Here is a 22,044-nt window from a genome sequence, read left to right on the forward strand (position 1 = left end):
CTCCCTACCAGATGGAGGAGGGCTCTGTAGTTTGCCTTCTGTGATGGCTAGCATGTGGTTCCTCTAACAGCCTGTTCCTTTTATTCTTCAAGCTTACTACCCCTTTTCTCCACTCTGGAATTTGACCACATGCTACAAATGTCTTGCTGCACTGAAAAATGGCATGATTAATCGGGGACATGGAAAGAGAAGAGGGGAAGGGAATAACCCTGCTCAAATTTTTAAAAAAGGTTTTATTTCTGGTGCTGTCCTTCAAACAAACATACTAACAACTTTACAAGCACAGGTTCATCTCTGCCCCAAAAAAGGGAGGGAGAGGGTACACACTTGAACATGGCAATAGTGTCAAAGTCCTCCCTGACATCCAGTCCCCTGGGTGTCCATCTGAGATGGCAGCTAACAGTAAGCATTCTAACTCCACATCAATACAAAGGATAGAAAATAGAGAAGTTAAGCATTTATCAAAATTTCCCCAGATAATATCCTTTTAGGAAAAAAAAAGTAATTGGAGCCAGGGGAAATAATTTTCCTCACTAACTTTTTTTTTTAGGTAAATTAAATTGCCCAGAAAATTAATCAACTCTCTTTTTCAATGGATAGATTTTAAAACATTCTCAAATGGAAAAAAGCACAGATGTTTTCAACATCTGAAATATTAAATGTGGCCTGTTTGAAACTTCTTTCTTGAATTCACATATCATTTTTCTCTTCTGGGAAATGAACTTTCATTTTAAAGAAGAATATTAGATCAGCTCTGTGAACACCAGGGCTGCCTTACTTAACATGATCTTCCCAACCAGGCTTTAAGAAGCTCCCATTCCTAGAGTAACAATCAGAAGCTCTAGGCTGAAGAGTGACCAAACCACATCTTTGAAAAGAGATAAACCATTCACTTGTGAAGTGGGACTCCACGACTATTTAGTATGCATTCTCATTTTCTTAAGGAACTTGACAACATCTGGATCACATGAAATAGGAAGAAGTGGGCAAGGGGTGCATCTGAGGAACGCATGAGTTTATAGGGTCTCGCAAACCATCATGTCAGCAGAGATCTGCAGTCATGGGTGCAGCTCCAGCCTCTGCAGAACACACTGAAATCCCTGAGGTACATTTTGTAAACTGCAGACAACTGAGGGGGCCCTTAGTTTTCCCTTCACCCTTTGACTATGGCTTACAGTTCTCCTTTTTCTCGTCACTTCCATCTCCACAGTCATCCTCATGGTTGCACAGCTCGTGACGATAAATGCAGCGATTGTTGTCACACCGGAAACGCTGTGCTGAATCACAGGGAACACTCACTAAAGCACAAGATGGAAAAGCAAAGGTACAGGTTAAGAGTAGAACACAAGGGTCAATATCTAAAACACTCCTGTGCCAGCGCCAGGCTTGCTCGATTCCTCCCTTCATTGGCTCGTTCAATTAACCAGCTGACAAAAACATCCTGAGTATTTTAGTCGACACCTCGGTGCTGTGCTGGGCATCAGACTCAGTCAGGAACAAGAAAGACACAGTCCTGTCCTCATGGAACTTTCACTCTAGCAGAGGAACAGACTTTACAAATTAACCATTCACCTACAATTGTGAGAAGAGCCACAAAGGAAACACACTAAGAAAGCATCTACCGGGGAGATCTGATCTGGGGGACGGGGTTGGAAGAGGCTTCACATGGGAAGATTCTAAGTCAGAAAGGGGCATGGCTGGCCTCTGGACCCGAATGAAAGGTCTCTGTGGCTGGAGCAGAGTGAGGAGGACGATGGTGGCCATGAACTCATCCTAACAGTCAGGAGGCCACTGTTTATCCCTCTGACTGAAGTTGTCATTGAGCCTCCAGGGCACAAAGCCTTTTCATTAAAGTTTTACACTGTGATGGACTTTCCTTCTCGAATTCCCTCACCCTCTACACTTACAGTTGAGATCTCCTAATCCCACCCTGACTCCTTTTATTATCCAGAGTGAGACCTGTGCACCTGATGCCTGTGCACCTGTGAGGAACCTATGGGTAGAATTCAGGTCCCTTAGTTGGTGCAAGGACATGATCCTCTATGCGTGTACCAGGAATTCTGTGAACTCAACACAGAATGTGTGTTCCTCCTTCCCACGGAGGATGTGGGCTGTTTGATTTTTCTTCTGCCTCGGTACCACAGACAGGGAGCAAGAGGAGAGACTGGTAATGAAGCCGGGGAGAAAAATCAGCTCCAAGAGCTGGTTCTTGGAAGTATTGTTAATAGAACTTTACAAGAATTATTTGCTGCAAAAGCCAAATGCCACATTATTAAACAGCATTGGCCACTTTTTCACATGGCTGTGTGTCCACCTCTCCAAAGCATAATTTTACTAACTACTGGCACTTTACCTTATAAAGGGAAACAACTTCCTTCTTTGTGATCAAGTTGAAAACAAAACATGGTTAGTTCCTTACGAGAAAAGATGTGGCAAGGAAAATGTTGGGGGTGCCACTGGGGGAATATGATGTATGCTAATTAAAGTTCTCTGAAGGGAAGGAACACTCTGGTATATCATTTTCTAGAGTCAAGTCCCTAGGCTAAAAGTGAACAGTGATGAATCTAGGACATTGAATGGAGGAGGTGATAAGAACCTCAGAAGCACACTGCAGCTAAGTCAGAGTAGGAGTTAACCAAGAGTTCCAACGGGATTGTTTCTCAGGGGGCTGCCTTCTCCTGAGCTGAGGGCTTTTACTTATATCAGAATCACTTGGAGGGCTTATTAATGCAGAGATTGCTGGACTCCGCTGCCAGACATTCAGAACAGGTAGGTCTGGGGTGGGCCCATCATGTGTGTTTCTAACATGTTCCCAGGTGATACTGACTCTCCTAGTTCTGAGATGACACTTTGAGAGCTATTGCCCTAGAGTCTCTCCAATGACTCAAAGCATGGAACAAAATGATCAAAACAAACTTTATTTTCATTCACTTCGTTAAAATCAGCAGTTCTCAACCAGGAGATTAAATTAAAACCTAAGGAGCTTTTCCAACATACATTTTGCCCAGGCCTGATCCTTGGACATTCCGGGTTCATTAGGTCTAAGCCTGGGGTGGGGCCAGAGTGTGTGCTTTTGAAATAACTCTCCCCAAGTGATTCTGATAGGTACCCAAACTGAGATTCACTGGTTTAAAACATAAATATGCACCATACAACAGAAAGGAATTAGATGGGCTTGAATTATGATGTAAAGTGAAGTGACTTTAAGGATTAACTAGTTTTAAAATTTCCTCAAGGTATTCTGTGAAGCTCTAGGGGTCTGGTACTTTGAGGGGCACCAAAAGGACAGAGCAGGAGAGACACCCTAACTCGACTATAGCCACAAGAGATCTGCCTCTATTTATGCACATTGGGTTTCCAACAATTTCTTTTGAAGAAATTATTTCAAAGGCCACAAAATTTTTAAAACTATGGATGTTGGGGGAGGGAGGGTACAGGTCAATGGTAGAGTGCAAGCTTAGCATGCACAAAGTCCTGGGTTCAATTCCCAGTATGTCTGTTAAAATAAATAAATGCATACATACATAAAATTCCCCCCAAAATGATTAGAAGAAGACAAAAAAACTATGGATATTTTCCCAACCTTCTCATGTCCCAAAGAGAGAACTAAGAAAGAAAGCCAAGAGAAACCACACTAATGCCGATCATGTGTCCAGTCCTCAAAAATTGTACGGCCGCCCTCCTGGAACACATGATCTGCATAAGAAACATTGAGATTTTGCCAGACAGCACCCCCTCAGTTCTCTCTCACTTACAGCACAGATGAAGCTCTTCATCGGAACCATCGCCACAGTCATTATCACCATCACACTTCCACGATGACTGGATACAAACGTGATTTTTACATTCAAACATAGTAGCCGGGCAGTATGCGCCATGGGGAAAGCGGGTGGCTGTTGGTGAGGAGGAGACATATTCAAATTATCAGAAAAAGATACTTTTTGGAAAGCTAGCCTGCTCTTGCTGATTCAACCAGATTTACTGTGGCCTTAAACTGTCTGAAATTCTGCTGGAATGTTTCTTAAAGACAGTTATCCAAGCCTAGTATTCAATGACATGACTCATTCTGTGAACAGCACTGGACTTTTTCTTTCTACTTTTTTTTGGTGTAGGTACTGGGGATAGAACCCAGAACCTTGTGCATGCTAAGCAGGCACTCTTCCACTGGGCTATCACCCCACCCACCACACCCTGGACTTTTTATTAATAGGCAAGTGCAACTCTTCAGTGGTTGTCAGCACTGGCTTTTCCCACCATCCATTTGCACAGTCTCTTCGAAACCAGGTTTTAAGATGTGACAACCACATCAACAACAAGGTCCATCACGGACAATCAGCAACAATTAACATTCGTTCAGTGTTTCAAAAAGACTGAAATGCAGGTGACCATACTGGCTTCACATTTTTAAATAATTTTATGTGTCGTTATTCAATTCAGAAAATGCTTAATGTTATACCGTCCATACGTTCTAATACCCATTTACTCATTGCTTGAGTATTCTTTTACCTGCAGTCTTTATCCAACTAATGATTTGTAGAGTGAGCTGATGACATATACATACTTTTGTTAGCACAATTAATATACTCTCTGTTTGAAATAATCTTAATGAAATGCACTTGAAGGACTGCTGTGAAACAGATGGAGACGGTGACTCAGGCCCCAGGTAAACGGGTAATTATTGATGAATGCTGAACAGAAAATACCTACGGCCTTTTTAATCTAAGAAGCGGTGGCTGATGGGAGAGGCTGGGTCTAAACCGCCGAATCCACACGTCTCAGATAAACAGACCCACAGGTGTCTAGAAACTTACGACAGGTGGCTTCATCAGAGGCATCATGACAGTCGGCAAGGCCGTCACATTTCATTTGGTCAGGAATGCAGTGCCCACTATCACACTGAAAATATCCAGGATGGCAGGTCATCATCTCTGCAGAGAAAAGACGGTCATTGCCAGGTGCCTTGGCACTCGCAGGCAAGCACCGGCTCCGCGGAGTGCGGGACGTGTTCTGTCGCGGACCTGCTCATCCCCAGCGACTGGCACACAGCACACACGCCATGCGTGGTTAGCCAGTGAATAAACTCAAAAGTTACACCTTCCGCGTTCAAGATATGGAGCTTGAAGTACTGATCTCTCCTCTATTAAATAATCTCTAGCTTTTCAGTTTTTCCCCAAAAACCTGAACTCCTCAACACTTAATGTTCTTAATGCTTATTTTTCTCAGGCCCAACCCTCAATCAGTAAACAGCTGTAACAACTACTTAGTGTTTATAATTCCTGTTCCAACGCTCTGACCTCTAAGCCAGGGAGCTGCAGTAGTGTGTCTCTTACAGACACTTTCTGGGGGGGTGGCAGGCAGACCAATGTTTTGATTTGTTTACAAGGCCAATGCAGATTAAAGTCTGCTCCTAGGAAATACTTAAGTTCAAGTGAGATTTTTAAAAAACTCTCTTGTTATTTTCCCCTATTATTATTGATCTAGACTGCTGTCAAGTTAAAAAGTAAAGCATAGAAAATATGGAGCAGAAGGTACTGTAATGCTCAGGTTTACACATTACATAAATTATGCAAAAATAATTTTCCTCTAAAAAGCTTTACAAACACACACTGGGAGTCCCTACTTCTGCCCAATATGCTGACCCTAGTACGAGGCTCTGTGGGAAGCCTCTCAAAGAACTGTGACAGTTACCGCAGTCCCGCTCATCCGAGTTGTCCCCACAGTCATTGTTTTGGTCACAGATCCATCGAGAAGGAATGCAGCTCTGATCAGCACATCGAAACTCGCTCTCTGTGCACTCCCGGGGGGCTGAAAAGGAAAGCCACATGGCCATCAGTGGGCACCAGGAGTCACACACAGGAGACAGGCTTACGAACTGACCAATGCCCTCCTGTGTCCCAAGTCCCAGAGAGTCCATCCTCCAAACTAGACCTTCCATCTCAGTTGGAAGTCTATAGAGAATGGCCTTTGTCAAAAGGTTTGTACAAAGGTGATTTAATCTTACGATAATTTTTTGATTTCCTGAAACTCCAGATGACCTCCTATGGGATTCAACATGAACTTTCTTATAAAGAATAAAATGCCAATTGGATCCCTCTTTTGCTTAAGAAGTTTTTAATCAATTGATAATTGCAGGTGTCATCAGCCTACTGATTCTCCCAATTGCATATGGCAAATGGTGACTACACCTTACTTCCAAAGGTGACTAAAGTTAGAATGTATTAGTTAATCTGAAATCGACATATATCATGATGCAATGATATACTGTAAGTCACCTCAAGTTTTTCTTGAAGAAAAAAAAGTTGGGTGTAAATAAATTCAACAGAGAAAACACACTTGGGTAAATATTCTCTTCCCAAAGCCCATTTTCAGCAGCTAAGAAGGAGCTTATATTTCCAGTTAAAGAAAAAGTAGACATGTACCAGCCAGCAGAAAGAGATCATCCTACCCTCTGAGGATGAATGGCACAGGCAGTTGAATTACAGGCAAAGAGCAGACATCACCCCTCTGGTGGCACGTCAAAATGATGGACCCTGAACACTCACCGCAGTTTTCCTCGTCGGAGTGGTCTCCACAGTCATTGTGCCTGTCACACCTCCAGCGAAGAGGGATGCAGCGGTGATTTGTACAGCGAAATTCTCCCGAAGGTTTGCATGTCATCGACTCTGCAAAGCACAGTCATTACAAATCATTCAGAAGCCAACGGTCAAGAAATACCAAAGTAGTACTGGCTTTCTTGTGAGATGGTCTGAGGATTATGCTACCATAGTCTCGAAGACCCCAGAAAGAGGAAAGCCAGCAACACTCACCGTTACTATTCCTCTCAGGCTAAACTGAACCTGTCCTGCTGCTTGAAACTAGATCTATTCTCTTTTGCAAAGACTGTTCAAAAAATGAATTGCTACCTGGCCTGTAATTTGCAACAAAGAACTGGAAAGGAAAATTAAGTGATGCTACCAGCAAACAAAACATGTCCCTCATATTGTTTTTTGTTGACTAGATTCAGTGTTATTAAAATAACCCATTATCTTCCTTACCTCTCTTTCAACTAAACCTAACACACACTCACAGACATTTTGTTTTTGAGTTAGAGTATATCCCTAATCTTGGCAAATTCCATCAATTCGTTTGGCCTTTTGTCCATAAATTCTTTCCATGTTGCCAGAGATAGAGGCTATGGAAGGCCAGAGAGACATTCAGAATGTGAAAATTCTCCAAATAAGAAATATTCTGATTTTAAAGTATCTTTTTTAGGGGCAGATACCAAATCTCTTCTCTACCTTCCTTCCATCAATTTCAATTAATTTATAAGATTACACAAACAGTTTAAACTTGTTGAGTATAAATCAGAATTCCACATTTGGGAGAAATTACACAACTTCCTTATATCTTAATAGTGTCTTCCCCAATGATAGTATCCCTTGGAATGAGATTTCATTTATGATGATGTAAATTAAACTCCTGTAATAACCTATAAAATGCAATAAAAACGTAACATGTTATTAGAGGCACACAAAGGAAGATGGCATGGAGAATCCACTCTCAGCTCCGGATAAGCTGTTTTGTCCCCTTCCCTCCTCCCCTGCAGCGCCTCATACCACAGTCTTGCTCATCGCTGTTGTCCCTGCAGTCATCGAAACCATTGCACACAGCCCACTGGGGGATGCAGCGGTAGTTTGTTTTACAGTCGAATTCTGTATAGTTGTCACAGCGATAGGCCGAGCTCACTGGAAAGAGAGGACGTAGCAAAGTCAGAATTGAAGTCTCAGCCCTGCCAGGAAACCAAAGACACAAAACTTTTCCATCATCCTATTTAGGACGTGGTGCTGATGAGCAACACTGACCATGTTACCAGCTGAACAGACTCTGGCAACTGTGTCTCTTTTAGGTGTGATCTGTTCACCAAGAGCAGAAAGACAGAGTCCTAAGTTTTCTCATTATTTCATTACCACCCATTCGTGTTGCAGTATAATTTGGGGGGAGTGGGCAGGGTGGAGGGAAGAACAGCGTTTGAAGAAAAAAAAAACAAAACAGGGTTGTAACGTCAGCTCTGCCGCTCAGGTTCGTGACCTGTAAAATGAGTTGGTAATGTCACTTCCCCTACCTGACAATGCTTCTCTGAGGCTCAAAAGAGAAAATGCTCGACATACACACAATATAATTTCTTGGTATCATGTTCTGGACAGTTAGACATTGCCTGGGTGGAGAGCAGGAATCAGCCACTTCAGAACCAGGGGTGCGGTCCAACCTGCAGGCTGCGCCGCTCACCTCTGCCTCGCAGTGCCGGAGTTGGCGGGGAGCGCCAAGAGGGAGCGTCCTCTGGGGCTGCAGCAGGGGCCCCACACCCTCCCTCAGTCCACACAGAGGCTCTCCTTGTTCCCTGCTCCTGGCCGAGCCCTGCCCCTCCCCCAGGAACTCACTGCACTCCTGGATGGGCTCGTCTGAGTAGTCTCCACAATCATTATCTACATCACACTTCCAGCTCTGAGGGATGCAGTGGCCATTGGCACACTTAAAATAGCCCGGCCGGCAGGTCCTGTTGGCACAGTGGGAACTGTCTTCATCCGAGTTATCGCCACAGTCATTCTCCGAGTCACACTGCCAGGATTCCGGGATGCAACGCTTGTTGGCACACTGCCATTCATTGGACTCACACTGGTGATGCTCTGCAAGCAGGGGCATGGATTATCAGCTTGGAAGGCGTCAGGAACAGAAGCTACTGATTTACACTAATGGATCCCAGAGAACCCGGTTATAATTTCTTCTTAGAGGACTTATGTCCTCATGTACTTATTATTAAGCACTACTGCTACATGGGCAGTTATTCTTTGACTATTACTGTCTCCTCAATTCTTAAACCTCTTTTTCTTGCATGCAGAATTAAGGGTTAAGGAACGAACCACTTATGGCCTACTAAATTCACCACCTCCTTTATCTGTTGCCATAATGGTTAATGGTTTCCAAACTTTGTGTTTGTTGCTATTGCTGATGTGTTGTTTTTAGTTTGGAGGGTTATTTTTCCTTTTTTGGTGGGTTTTTTTTTTGGCTTTTTAAAAATGGAAACATAAGTGAATATTACAGCTAAGAGTCCTTGTTTAAAATGGAGGTGGGAATTCCTCATTTCACCCTGAATGTGAGCTCTTAAAGAGGATTCTGTGCAGAGCACACAGTAAAGAACAACCAACAGAGACAACTTACTATTTACCACTTGCCTTACAGTGACCTTAGGATTTTTAAAAACTTCATAAAAATAGATAAAGGATGGAGTTGTTTTCCCCAGGACTTTGGACCAGTCTTTGGTTTAGAACATTCAGAAAATTCCCACAGAACCATGGCTGTACATGATCAACTGCAGAAGCAGGCAAAGAAGGTAGAAAGTGATTCAACACACCGCAAAGAACAAAGTCTTCATCAGACCCATCAGGGCAGTCCTGGTGCGCGTTGCATACGACGTGCGGGTTGGTGCAGTTGCCGTCCATGCACTGGAACTGTCCTAGCCGGCAGTAGCGCTGCGGGCAAGTGGTGGGTTCATCAGAACCATCCGAGCAGTCTTGCCGCCCGTCACATTTCCACCAGATAGGAATACACCTGCACAGAGAAAATAGAGCACTTCTCTTAGCAAAGCACCAAGAAGTTAGAGAAATAGGCATTGACTATCCAGAGAGAAGAAGGCAAAAGTGAATTCCAAACAGTGATACACACGCGTTCTCTTGTGGACTCTCTCCAAGAAGTGGATCAATGAAACCTTGGTTACTGTGGCGTGTTTTCAGAGCGAACATAACTACATGAGATTGAACAGGTTTGCTAAGACCCAATACATGCTGAAAAAAAGTGCTTTGAGTATGATGATTAAATTCCTGCCACAACAAACAGTAGAGTGTGTGTTTGGAGCTGTGGTTCTGGTAACAGGGATTGGCTGGGACTGTCGGCCAGAGTGAGGGAGGACACCTGGATACTGTCTGGGAAGCTGGAGGGCACTAACATGTGTTGAGAGCCTATGTCATGACAGGGGTAGGTTAGACTCTTAATCGAGGATACCTTCTTTAATCATCAAAATAATCTGAGGTGCTAGGATTTGCATTAACACCTTCCCTTGACCTCAGTCTCTGGCTCAGAACCCCTAGTTGTCAAGGGCTTGTGGCCATTGTTTCATGACAAATACAAATGATTGAAAAAGGATCTGAATGTGTGATCTTGGATCGTCTGGCATAGTTAACTAAGGAGCTAGGCCAGTGTATGTTTAAAAAACACAGAGAAATTCTATCACTCATGAGGGCTGTTTTTTTGTACACTTACATACATTCTCGGCCTTGACACTCAGGACAACTTGTTAGACAATATAAACACATAGTTTGCTTTCATGCTACAGATATAAAAACTTGCATGCATGGGCATAACCATTTGGTTAACAAATTCTTTCTATTCATGGAAGACATTAACTCAAGTTGGAGATGGTTGGATGGTTGGAGACAGTCTTGGTTCATCCCAAATGAACTACATTAATTAGCCCAACTCTTGGTTCATTAGAAAACTCCCATCTCCTGGAGCCTTGAAGTTCAACGTGTATTCAAGAGCTACAGAGGCAGTGGGGAGAGGGGCGAAAGAGCCTTACATTTCATGGTTAGCGCACAGGAATTGGGTGCTGGAGCACATGGGCAAGCACTGGGTGCTGTCACCATGCTGGAAGGTGTGGAAGTTATCTGGACACTCGCAAGTGAATCCACCTCCTCCTGCTTTGATGAGGCAGAGGTGAGAACAGCCACCATTGTTGGTACCACAGGGATTATTCACTAGTGAAAGAAGGAAGAAAATACAAGTTCATTTACTGAAAGAGAACATCAAGCACAGATGAGCTGATCACACACCTCAGCAAACTCATCAACTCTTAGCAAAAAGATCACTATCCTAGATTCATGTTTTTTCCAGAAGCTCATAAATAGGACATGCGGTAGGGCATATCAGCAACCCCACGCTTCGAGAAAACTCATTTATGTGCTACCAGACATGAGGCATACTCATTGGTGATGGGCTAGAAAAGATGTCTCTCAAAGTTCTTGGAGAGCAGGTGGGAAACTTAGCTTATATTCACGCACCCAGAACCTAAGTTCAAGTTTAATTTTCAGCAGATCTTACATTCTTTCATTCTAAGGATAAAGGCAACAGAGGTATGGTCAAGAATGAGGTGGATGGATAAACTGAGCAACATTCTTACTAATTTTCTGGGCTGCCACTCAGAGGTGAAGATGAATTTGAACTTCTGCTAAATAATATGAAGACTATTAACTTCCAGAAAAAAATGTTTTGCCCATTCTCATTTTTCCTAACTTCCAAGTTTACGGTATGTTTTAGCAAGACACTACAACAATTAGGCAAACAAAAAAATCCATTCTATCCCCAAAGAATACCCCTGAATGTTGCTAGATATCAAATGCAAATAGACATTTAATAAATGAAAAGAACAGAGCAGCCTTTTCCAGGAGTTGGGGAATAAACTCCACAGATATTTCCATACCCTCAACTCTCAGCATTTGTTTCACAGAAAACATTAACAAGTAACACTATTCCCAGTAGAAATCATGATATCTATACTTAAAAAAAAAGAATGGCATGCACAGAACCCTAAAGCAACTGTGCAAAACTTCTGAATCACCTACTCACCAATTGGCTGCCTGTATGGATGATACACACGGATGTCATAGGGCCTATGTGTTGTGTTCACCAGCACCACTCTATTTGACCCATTATATTTGTTGCCTTTTTCAACTGTCTTCGTATTCCAGTCTGTCCAATAAATAGTGTCTTCAAAAATGGTAAGAGCGAAGGGGTGAGGCAGTGTCCTGGTGTCATACACTGTGTGCCGATGGCGGCCCTCCAAATCAGAGTACCTGGGGTCGGAGGAAGGAAAAGTCATTCAGTGAAGATAACATCTCTTCTCTAACGCCTTTAAGGATGGAGGAGTTGACAAATCAATTAATAAAGTTCTACCTCTGAGAGTAACCGAAGTTTAGATTCTCCCCAAAACTCCTAGTCTTCAATTACAACAAAAATTAAACTTAAAGGATATTTGGACTGAACAAAAGATGTAAAAGTTGCAAAAGCAATGCTCTAAAGATAGGAATAGCCAGGAGTTAAAAAATCACTAATCCCTAACTATAGCTGCTTTCCTGCAGATGCAGGTGGTCTAGCTGTGGCCAGTTTACAACCTCTCACGTTGATGTTCTCCATTAAGCATCCTTTCAATATCCTGGGATAAATACTGTTCTTGTTTCCTAAGTCATCAGAAGAAATCAGAGGATAGAGATCTAAAGCTGGAATTCTGCCTTCTCATGAAGAGGAGGGGAGAGGCTGTTCTAGGAGACAGTTTGATTCTCAGTATAACCTAAGCAGTATACACTAGCTCAGTTAAACTATAAGAGTGCAGGGTTAACTCTGTCCACACTGGTAGCACATTTATTATTAATCATGCCCTGGGCACTATTAATGAATCTAAGTGTCATTCATTTCTATGAGCCTATGTCACAATATTGATATTTTAATATTTAAAAATCTTAGAGCAGACCCTAAAACTCACACAAGAGGTGGAATGAGCTAGCAACTAAGAAAGGTGATCATGTTAGCCATGCGATGTTAGAAACATTTCCCAAAATATCCTAACTTATGGTAACTTAAAGAAGGCATAGGAAAACCTGAAGACCTTCTTGACTTTCATTGCTAAGGTTGCAGATAAATGACCAGAACTCAATCACTATCTGTTTCTCAAAAAAAAAAAAAAAAAGTAAACCAGAAAGTAGTACTGAGACCCTCCCTTTCAGTTCTTTCATGAGCTCTATATGGAGTGCTCAGGCACATTTTTGAGTATTTTTTGTCACATGTAGGGCCACAGGTACAACTAGAAGGATCTGTCAGCACAGCTCAATATGTACAAGAAATGGATTGAATGCTCTGTAAAAGTGTATCACCTTACACAGTCTATGAAGTCTGTTTCTGAACACAGGCATTGCTATCCCTTCCAGAGCTAATCAAGCCAACATGGTTACACGGTTACATGAAGACTAAAGGTTCATTCATTCCCAAATCACAGTGCCTGATGCTGTAGTTAGAACATTCCTTTTTTGCCTCTAATACTGCTTAAAATACTATCCATGTGTACACTGTCCATTTCAGTGGAGCCTACTAAGCTTTCAAGACCAAGAATAATCTACAAGACCTAAAGGACAACCAAAATCCAAAAAAGTTGTTGAAGTTTCTTTAAACACCTTGAAGCTTCTACTAATTCAAAATGGTATTTTATGGAAAGCTAAGCTCTATGATATTCCTTCAAAGAGAGAACACACACACTGTGGGAAGGGTCAAGGGTGTAGCAATCCGTATATTACATTAAAATGGTACAAATAAACTATAAGTAATATTCCTCTTCTGACCAAAGTTGATCTCTACCTAAGAATAAGTTAGCATCTGCTATCATAAATTCTGCAAAGAGAAAGCTAAAGTTTGCCTTAGTATCTCAAATGAACCAGGGACAAAAAAAGGATTCCCAGAGCATCACATGTCAAAATCCCTACCATCGTCAATTTTCTGAAGTCTCCTTTTCTACTTATCCTACACATATTTTAAAACTAAGATCATGAGATGATTCCAAGGAGCTCAAAACAGATGTTGGGGATTAGCAGAGGCTGATGGTATAGCCTGTAAAAACCATCCAGTTTCCTTTGCTTTTCAGGACAGGGGTGGTAAAGAGTCTTTATCACATGTGTCAACTGAGGAGAATTCTAGGGAAATGTCCCAAGTCAACAAAAGAGAGTTCTGGGATTGATTAACTATGTCTGCCATGCATGCAGAAGAAGAAAGCACTAGTATGTGTACCAGGCATTCCTTCCTCCGTAGTGGCCCGTTCCCAAGAGAATGCGGGATTAGAGAACTGTGAAATTTTCAAAATAAATGTAACAGAATGACAGATTTGTAGAGACCTTTAAAATAGTTCTAGTGAATTAATGACAATTCCATGCTTTTGAATGCAACAGGCTGTGTATCTGGGTACTAGTCCATAAATACCAAGAAGACATTACCACAGTTCAACTGGGCCATAATTAGCAATGCTCCAAAATAAGTATTACTGCTTGGTTAATAATTTGTATTATCTTTTTTACAAGGAGTATTTTTCATTGAACAGTATAATTTTTTCAAATACTAAAATCTATTAATCATATATTTGGTAGAGAAGGGTAAAGTAAAGAGATAAGGAAATTAAGATGAGTTGAGCACTAAGCTGACTACCACAGGGGAAAGATTACTAGCTCCTTATTTTTAGGAGGATAAGAAGTAAAAGCACCAAGATAAAAACCTGATCTGTATGACTTCAAAGTTCACATGCTTTCTACCGCACCAAACCACAGAGCTCGGAGAATTGCCTATAGGAACTTTTTTTTTTTTTTTTTTTTACAATAGAGGTAATGGGGATTGAACCCAGGACCTCCTGCATGCTAAGTATGCGCTACCACTGAGTTATACCCACCCCCTCACCTATAGGCAATTTAGTTGGAAGTGGCCTTAGAGTGATTTCCAATACACAGGCCAGTTAGAAGCTGCCTGGGAATAACATACTGGCAACAAGCCCTGGTGTCTGGACCAGTTACCCAGTTTGTTTTATTCTTTTCTATATACGTACTCAATGTAACCCAGGTGGGCATCTGTCCAGTAGAGCAGATCATTGGTGTAATCAATGGTGATGCCATTGGGCCACTTTATCTTGTTGGAGATAATCACAGATTTACTGGTTCCATCCATGCCTACTCTCCCAATGTATGCTCGGTCAGCCCAGTCTGCCCAATAGACATACCTGTTGGAGCAAACACAAAGGGTCAGTCCTTAAAGCCAAAAGAACTCAACAGCAAAGACATAGCTCTTCTCCAATTAGAGAAATAGAGTTTATATCCTACAGAGCCTTTCAGAAAGGGAAGAAAACTAACAGAAAATAATGTAAAAGGGGATGATGTACAGGAAATGCTCAAGAATGAACATGATTAGCTGGGGATTTCAGTGGATTTGACATGGTAAGTCCAGTAAAGGTGGTTTTTTTTTTTTAACATTATTTACCTGCATGCAGCCAAAATATGTGACTTGAAAAGTGAAAAGGTGTGTCATGGCAAAGAAAATAGAATAGCTGATGAATATCATTTGAAAAAGCCGTGCTTCTACCCATTATACTAAAACATTTACCAGGTAGGAAAAGCAGAAGACAAATTCCAGTAAGATATTGGCCTTGGGATCACTACGTGAGCAGCCACTTTGGTAACAGAGGTGGAATAAGGGCATGAAAGAAGAGCCCAAGATTACAGGGAGACAGTACCCATACTGAGGGTGAAGGGCAATTCCTCTGGGATTATCAAAGCAGAAGGTGTTGTTGGCATCCATACAGTGCTCGGCCAGCTTGCGGCGGTATCGACCATCGAGGTCAGAGACAGAAAGGCAATTCAGGTAGGAGTCCACCCAATAGAGCTTTCTGAAAATGAAGAGGAGAGCCAGGAGTTACAGCCCTGTCACTTGGGAAACACTGTGCATGTAGCCACCCAATTTCCTATCCAAGCACTTTTCCCCCAGACAAACAACGGCAAGTGGAAGAACCACTGAGCTTCCTGCAATGAGGCAACAAAAGATGCAAGAATGTGTGCGACACCTCCCACTGTAAGGTGATATCACATGGGGAACTCTGGGGCACACTTCACATAAGGATTCTGGCTTTACTTGTTTCATGCAGCATAAGGCATCTTTCCCAGGCAATGCTCCAGGCTTTAGAGAAGCAAGGAGGCAGAAGTGAGAGCAATGAGTGTCATGAACTATAGTTTAAATGGTGGAGTTGAGAAAACAGACTTGTCTAAGTGTATCACTGAGACTGCACAAGGGAGCTCAGAATCACAGCATCCTTAAGATAAAGATAAACATGACCCATCCCTGGCCCTGTCTGATTAAGCTGGCAAAATGAGTTCCTTATCCTGTACCGAGTTTAACTTAATCAAACTTAAAAAGCTTTAGAAACTTACTAGACTTTCTTACCTCAAGGATATTTCAGTTCTAAATATATTGCTATTCAATAAAATCCACTTAAGGGAGCCGGGTATAGCTCAGTGGTAGAATGCATGCTTAGCACGCACAAGGTCCTGGGTTCAATCCTCAGTACCTCCACCAAAAATAATAAACCTAACTACCTCCCACTTCCAAAAAATAAATTTTTAAAATTAAAAAAAAAATCCATTTTTTTTTCTGTAAGGCAGGAGTTTTTAATCTGGAGTTCTTAACCTGACATCACGGGTCACCTGGGCTCTGGGGGGGGGGGGTTGTGTCGACTCTAAAAGTGATGCAAAATTGTATGAACATAAATTTGATAAGTGCTTTTATCCAGCAAGGGGTCCACGGATTTCACCAGAGTCTTAAAGCACCCATAACTCTACAAAAGGGTTCAATACCCCAGAATGAGTGTCATTTAGAATCTGATAGTAATTCCCACTGGAATGATTTCCCTTCTAAAAGGCCCTAGGGTCTCCTTGCAAGAGGTAAGCCTGATCCAACCACGCTGGTGTCAGTGTATTTAGCTGTTAGGACAGCAGCATCTTGGTAGACTTGAGGATGAGGGAATGAGGATGCATAACTGCACGAGCCTTGCCATTTACTTCAGTTGGGTAAATCCTGATGAATGAGATGGCCACAATCTTGCATTCCACAATCGTAGAGGCTAACAACAGCAATAATAACAGCAGCTATTTATTAAATGCCAGGTCCGAGGCTAAGGGCTTTTTTAAAGTATTACATTATTTAAGATCACAACAACCCTAGGAGTAGGTGCTATTATTATTCCTGTTTTCTCAATGAGGCTACTGAGGCCCAGAGGTTGTATGATTAGTAAGAGGTAGAGCAGGAATTCAAGGCTGGCTACACCACAGGGCACTCTGCTCTGTTGAGCTTACTGCCAACTCATTAATTTCTTTTCATTCCACAGTCAAAATACTGACCCTGTGAACAGAATATCGAGGAGACACTCCATCTCCACTATGGGAAAAATTAAGAGGACAGAGAGCCAACACAATTTTCCATTGTGCATATTAGTGCTTTGAAAAACTAGTATTTCAAGTGTAAGGGCTTTGGAAATCAGACATCCTTGGGCTAGCTGTGACATTTTATCGATATTAGGAAAACTGTCAAATCTCAATGTAATTTGTATCTTTGAGCTGTCCACTACTATTGTATATGTAACTGGGGTCTATTCTGCCTCTGAGTTTTAAGGACTGTTCAGCCTGGTTGTGCTCCTTCTTGAACATCTGAGAAAATGCCTCGCTCATGGGATATTTTATCCTACCCTCACCCTAGGCTTTTTTTGTTCCATCTTCCTCACTACCACACAGGTATCTAATCCTTTCTCCTAGCCAAGAATATGCCCAGAGGGAGAGGAAAGGAGCTGATGTCAAGGGGAAAATACCATCTGAACAGTCTGGGAGAAAGAGGACCGAAAGACAGTATCAAGGTTAAAATACTATCGTCCCTGCACTGGAGCAAAGGATGAGACAGGAACAGTACTAGGATTAGTTCTGTTCCTGCAAATCATTAATCACCATGCTTTCTGACACCTAGTAGAGCCACTACATATAAAGTACTTATGTTCACAGTCAGTATTTTATTTATTCTGCAGGCACTTATTGAGCACCTATGGCAGACCAGCTACTATTCAGGTAGAACTAGGGAACAAATTCTCCATCCCCTATCTTAGGATCTTTACCCTGAAGATAGTCAAATAGAGAAGATGTGCAGAAGTCCTCTGTAGGTCTGGGCTGACAGCAGCAAGTGCCCGCAGCGTCATGTCCACCACAAAGCCAACTACCTGATGCTGCCAAGTATCTGATAGATTCAATCTTCAGAAGAGATGTTAAGAAGTGTGGTTGAAATGGTATAGTTTAATTAAAATATCACTTGTCTACCTTACAGACGCTCACAGTTTCAAGTTAGCCATTCTCTATTTTATAACCAGCCCAGGCTGGGAATGACTAGCATTGCAAGCAAGTTTGTGAACCCAGGTAAGCAGGGGCTGTGTCTGTGTTGGTGGAGCCTGGCTCAGCACCTGCATGCAGGAGGTACTTAGGAGGCAGTTTTAAATGACTGAATGCACCAATGAAAGTGTGAATCATTCCTTCACATCTTCAGTGAATTAAGTGGTCAGTAATAGCAGCTCTTTCCTCCTTGGTGATGCCCCTCCCCATGAAACTGATACCATAAATTCTTCAAATCAGTTGATTTGAGGTTCTGTGGTATCCCATCTGATTATTGGTGCTCAGAAGAGGAAAAAAAAAAACATGCAGAAGCATTAAGATGCATCCACCCATTAACCCCAGTTGAAAAGATCAGTTCCCTATTAAAATGAAAACATGGTTAGAATATTTTTTAAAAAACAAAAAACTTTTAAACTTTGAAAAAGCTCCTCAGCATTTTCTTACCTGGTAACCCAGTCGACAGCCAGACTTTCTGTACCTGGTAGATTGTGCTTTATGACTGTCTCCCTGTTTGTCTTATTCAGAAACATTCTCTCAATGACTTTGTTCTCTATATCAAGCCAGTACAATCTCTTTTCTACTCGGTCAAAATCCACTGCCACAGCATTACCCAGTCCTTGCAAAATGAGGGAGTAAAGAGACCCATCTATGGTTAGATTTCTCAAATAGTAACGGTTGCTAAAAATGAGATAGGGCTCGATGTTGCTGTTCTGCCGGCAGCTCTTTCCATCTGGTTCGCGGATGTAGCCTGGGGCACACTTGCAGATGTAAGATCCCAAGGTGTTCTCACACTCCTGGCTACAGACAAAGGGTGTGTCCTTGCATTCATCAATATCAACACAGGTCTGCTTGTCAGGCAGCAGCCTGTAACCAAGCTTACAGGAACAATAGAAGCTGGTTAAGGTGTCTGTGCAGTTTTGGTCGCAGTCACTGAGTGAAGCATCATTGCACTCGTTAACACCTGTAGGTAAAAGACAGTTATCAGAGAACCTAAAATGTCAGAAGTGGATCCACCATAATAGTCCAAAGTCAACCTGCCCATTGGACAGACCCAATTCTTGAGGAATCACGCTAAAAGAAGACAGATAAGAAAGGATTTCTAAAGGCTGGAATTAGTCAAAAGTCACTCTTATTCCAGCTTCCTCCCAGCTTGATCCTTCACCAGTGGTTTTAACAATTAATGCAGCCAACAAGTTTGACTTCTAATCCTATTCCTGGCAATCTTCTTTAGTCGATAAATTTAAAAGTAAAAGAGTAGTACAGAGGAGAAAAGAACAGAAGAACCCACAAGGTGGTGTGCTAGGAAAACAAGCCTCTGGGGGGCAAAATGCTCAGATTTGTAGCGTCCTCCATTTTGGTGGTGCAACGACTCACACCATGGCCAATTTCAGGCTCCAGGTGTGATGTCACTGAACATGGAGCTGGGAGACATGTGCTCCTTTGATTCTCACAAATGGGATGAGGCACCCACCACCCCAGGGGGTACGTCTGGCTGGTTCTGTGACGCATGGCCATGCTCAACCAAAAACTATCTACAAAGTAGGGAGAACTTTGTTAAGAATTCTATATTTTATAAATTCGACACTGGTTTACTTGTGGGGCTTGGGGCATAAAACTCTCCCCTTTAGTCACCTGAGGATGAAAATTAAGCACAGGCTAAGGAATCCTAGCAGAAGGGCAGTTCAGGCAAGAAGTCATCATGAGAGTTCAAAGAGAATCCGCACCGTCTGCTGTTAGACACTGAAGGCCTGAATTCGTTCATTTCTTGTTCTCTGTGACAACTGCCTAACTGATGAATTAATCCAAAAATGTTTGTGACTAACCTTACATACCAAGAAATCCTTGCCTTTTGATGGACAAGCAAGAGGAATTTTCTGGCAATGTTCTACTTAGAGGACCAACTGTGAAGTCCTGATAAATCATAAAGGGTTGAGAACCCACATTCAGGCTCCCTGTTTTCCTTCTCCCAGATCTTCTGTTAGACTCACCACATCCTTTCTCATCACTGTTGTCTAAACAGTCATCTAGTTGGTTGCAGACTTTCACCATCTCGATGCAGTGCCCGTTGTCACACCTGAACTGGTGAGGGGGACAGGTGGTCTCTGGGGTGTGGCAGAGGTGCTCCAGCTCATCAGAGTCGTCTCCACAGTCATTCTCCCCATCGCAGACGTAGGCCTTACTAACGCAGAGCCCGTTCTGACAGGTAAATTGGTGCTCATCGCAGGTAGCATACGTGCAGTCCCTCTCATCACTGTAGTCGCCACAGTCATTGCGCCGGTCACATCTGTGTTAGGAGACCCAGCACCACTCCTGAAGACGTTGACAACAAGTCTCAACCATCACCCACTTGGGGCTTTGCTTCCTCTCCTAACTGAATGCCAGGTCATCCATTTCAACAAAGTCACCAATGACCTTAGTCCCCTCTACCCTAGAATCTTCATCTACCCCACCCATCTTTAGCTCTAGAAGAATCTAATATTTAGCATTCCATACAACTTCCCCAGGTGCTGGTGGCCACCATGGGAAATGTAGGCCTAGAACTATTCAAAATAATTGCATTCATTTTTTTTCTTCAGTTGACAAATTAATTAAACACAACGTTTACATTTTTGGTGCTCATCAGATCTGTTCATCAGATAATGAGACAGTTTCTGGGCCCAGCCAATATCCTGGGCAGCCTTATGCTACAAGTGCCTGTACCCAGGTGAAAATGCTGTCTTCCAATCGGAGTAATGTTTACATTGACAGCCCCATGTCTTCCATCTTTCCTTATAATACTCCTGCCACCTACCATGAGATGTCAGTGGTTACAGTGATGGGAAGGAGGGAAAACTAGTAGGTTAGTATGGAATACTGGCAACGGAAGAAGGCATTTTATAGTCCCAGAAGCTATTTGGGGCCCTAATATTCCTAGGCACCAGGAGCACAAGATAGTCTCCTGAAATTCTGTGAGCCAGACTGGTCTTCTTTTTCCACAATATTCCAAGAGCTCATGAAAATCATGATTACTGAAGGGGGTCCCACTGACAGTTACAAAACTCAAGTATCAGTATAAAGAAAGCTTGGATGAGGCTTGGCAAAGCTAATGTTTGCCATTCATAAAAGAATTTATGTTGGAGGGCTTAGGATCTAGAGGCAGAACATTAAGGTACCAAAGCTGAATACAGTCAACTGAACAACTGATCTATGGTCAGTGCTGCCAGTCAGCAATGCCGTCCACAACCTGGGCACTCTCAATCTGATTTAGACCAAAATATGTGCATGAAACTGTAAAGAAGGGTGTGAACAAAGCAGGCTGGTTCAGCCCCATTCAGTCTCCTGGTAGCTGTTTAACTCATCTCCAAATGACATGAGACACCAATGCTTCCTTTTGTCTACTTTAGATTCAACACAAGAGGGAAAAAGAGTCACTTAGGCCAGCAAGTCACCATGTTTTTAGACACAACTGTGGGTCAGTATTCCAGCAAGCTGCTCACAACCCCGTCTTAACCAGGTTCTTCAGCAGCAATCAGTAAAGAGCCAAGAGAAACAAAGTCAATAGGAGAAATGATCCCCTGTACCAAATGGGGGAGCACACATTCTGCCAGGCAGCAAGAGGGAGCAGGTTAATAGAGTGCTTAACAGCACTCCAGGCAAACAGAGTTTGGAGAAATTTAAAATCTTATATTTCAGGTTTCAGATATATACCATTTCTTCTCTTCTGCCATAGACCTTGGCAAAAGCATCTGAGAAAGCTCATGGGGTCAGGGGAGAATGAGAGAGAGAGAGAAAAGAGAGAAGAAAGGACAGAGTGAGGGAGGGAAGTGAGGGACGGAGCGAAAGAAAGAAAAGATGAACGAAGTTAGTTAAGTCTGATGGGGCAGGGGTAAGTCAGCTGTGAGAGCAGAGAAATAATGAAAGCAGCGTTTAGAAAGCTCAGAAAGGGAGTAGTGAGATAACCTAGAGTCTGATCAAAATCAAGACCAAACTTAATTCTATTCCCTAGATCCTGCACCTAAGTTTTCAGAATATATCT

The 22,044-nt window shown here is 42.5% G+C and overlaps 1 protein-coding gene across 1 annotated transcript in view; it reads right to left on the bottom strand.

Annotated features, from left to right (window-relative positions):
- Positions 1–22,044, bottom strand: part of LRP2 (LDL receptor related protein 2) — a 93,180-nt gene that overhangs the window by 26,909 nt on the left and 44,227 nt on the right. Inside the window, 14 exon segments of the mRNA XM_032479645.1 lie at positions 1,176–1,298; positions 3,756–3,893; positions 4,812–4,928; positions 5,689–5,805; positions 6,543–6,662; positions 7,596–7,724; positions 8,418–8,663; positions 9,389–9,585; positions 10,610–10,787; positions 11,656–11,882; positions 14,663–14,833; positions 15,344–15,496; positions 18,474–18,990; positions 20,018–20,313. Of these exon segments, the coding sequence (XP_032335536.1) occupies positions 1,176–1,298; positions 3,756–3,893; positions 4,812–4,928; positions 5,689–5,805; positions 6,543–6,662; positions 7,596–7,724; positions 8,418–8,663; positions 9,389–9,585; positions 10,610–10,787; positions 11,656–11,882; positions 14,663–14,833; positions 15,344–15,496; positions 18,474–18,990; positions 20,018–20,313 (2,729 nt within the window).

The sequence above is a fragment of the Camelus ferus genome, chromosome 5, assembly GCF_009834535.1.
Source record: "Camelus ferus isolate YT-003-E chromosome 5, BCGSAC_Cfer_1.0, whole genome shotgun sequence".
NCBI lineage: Eukaryota > Metazoa > Chordata > Mammalia > Artiodactyla > Camelidae > Camelus > Camelus ferus.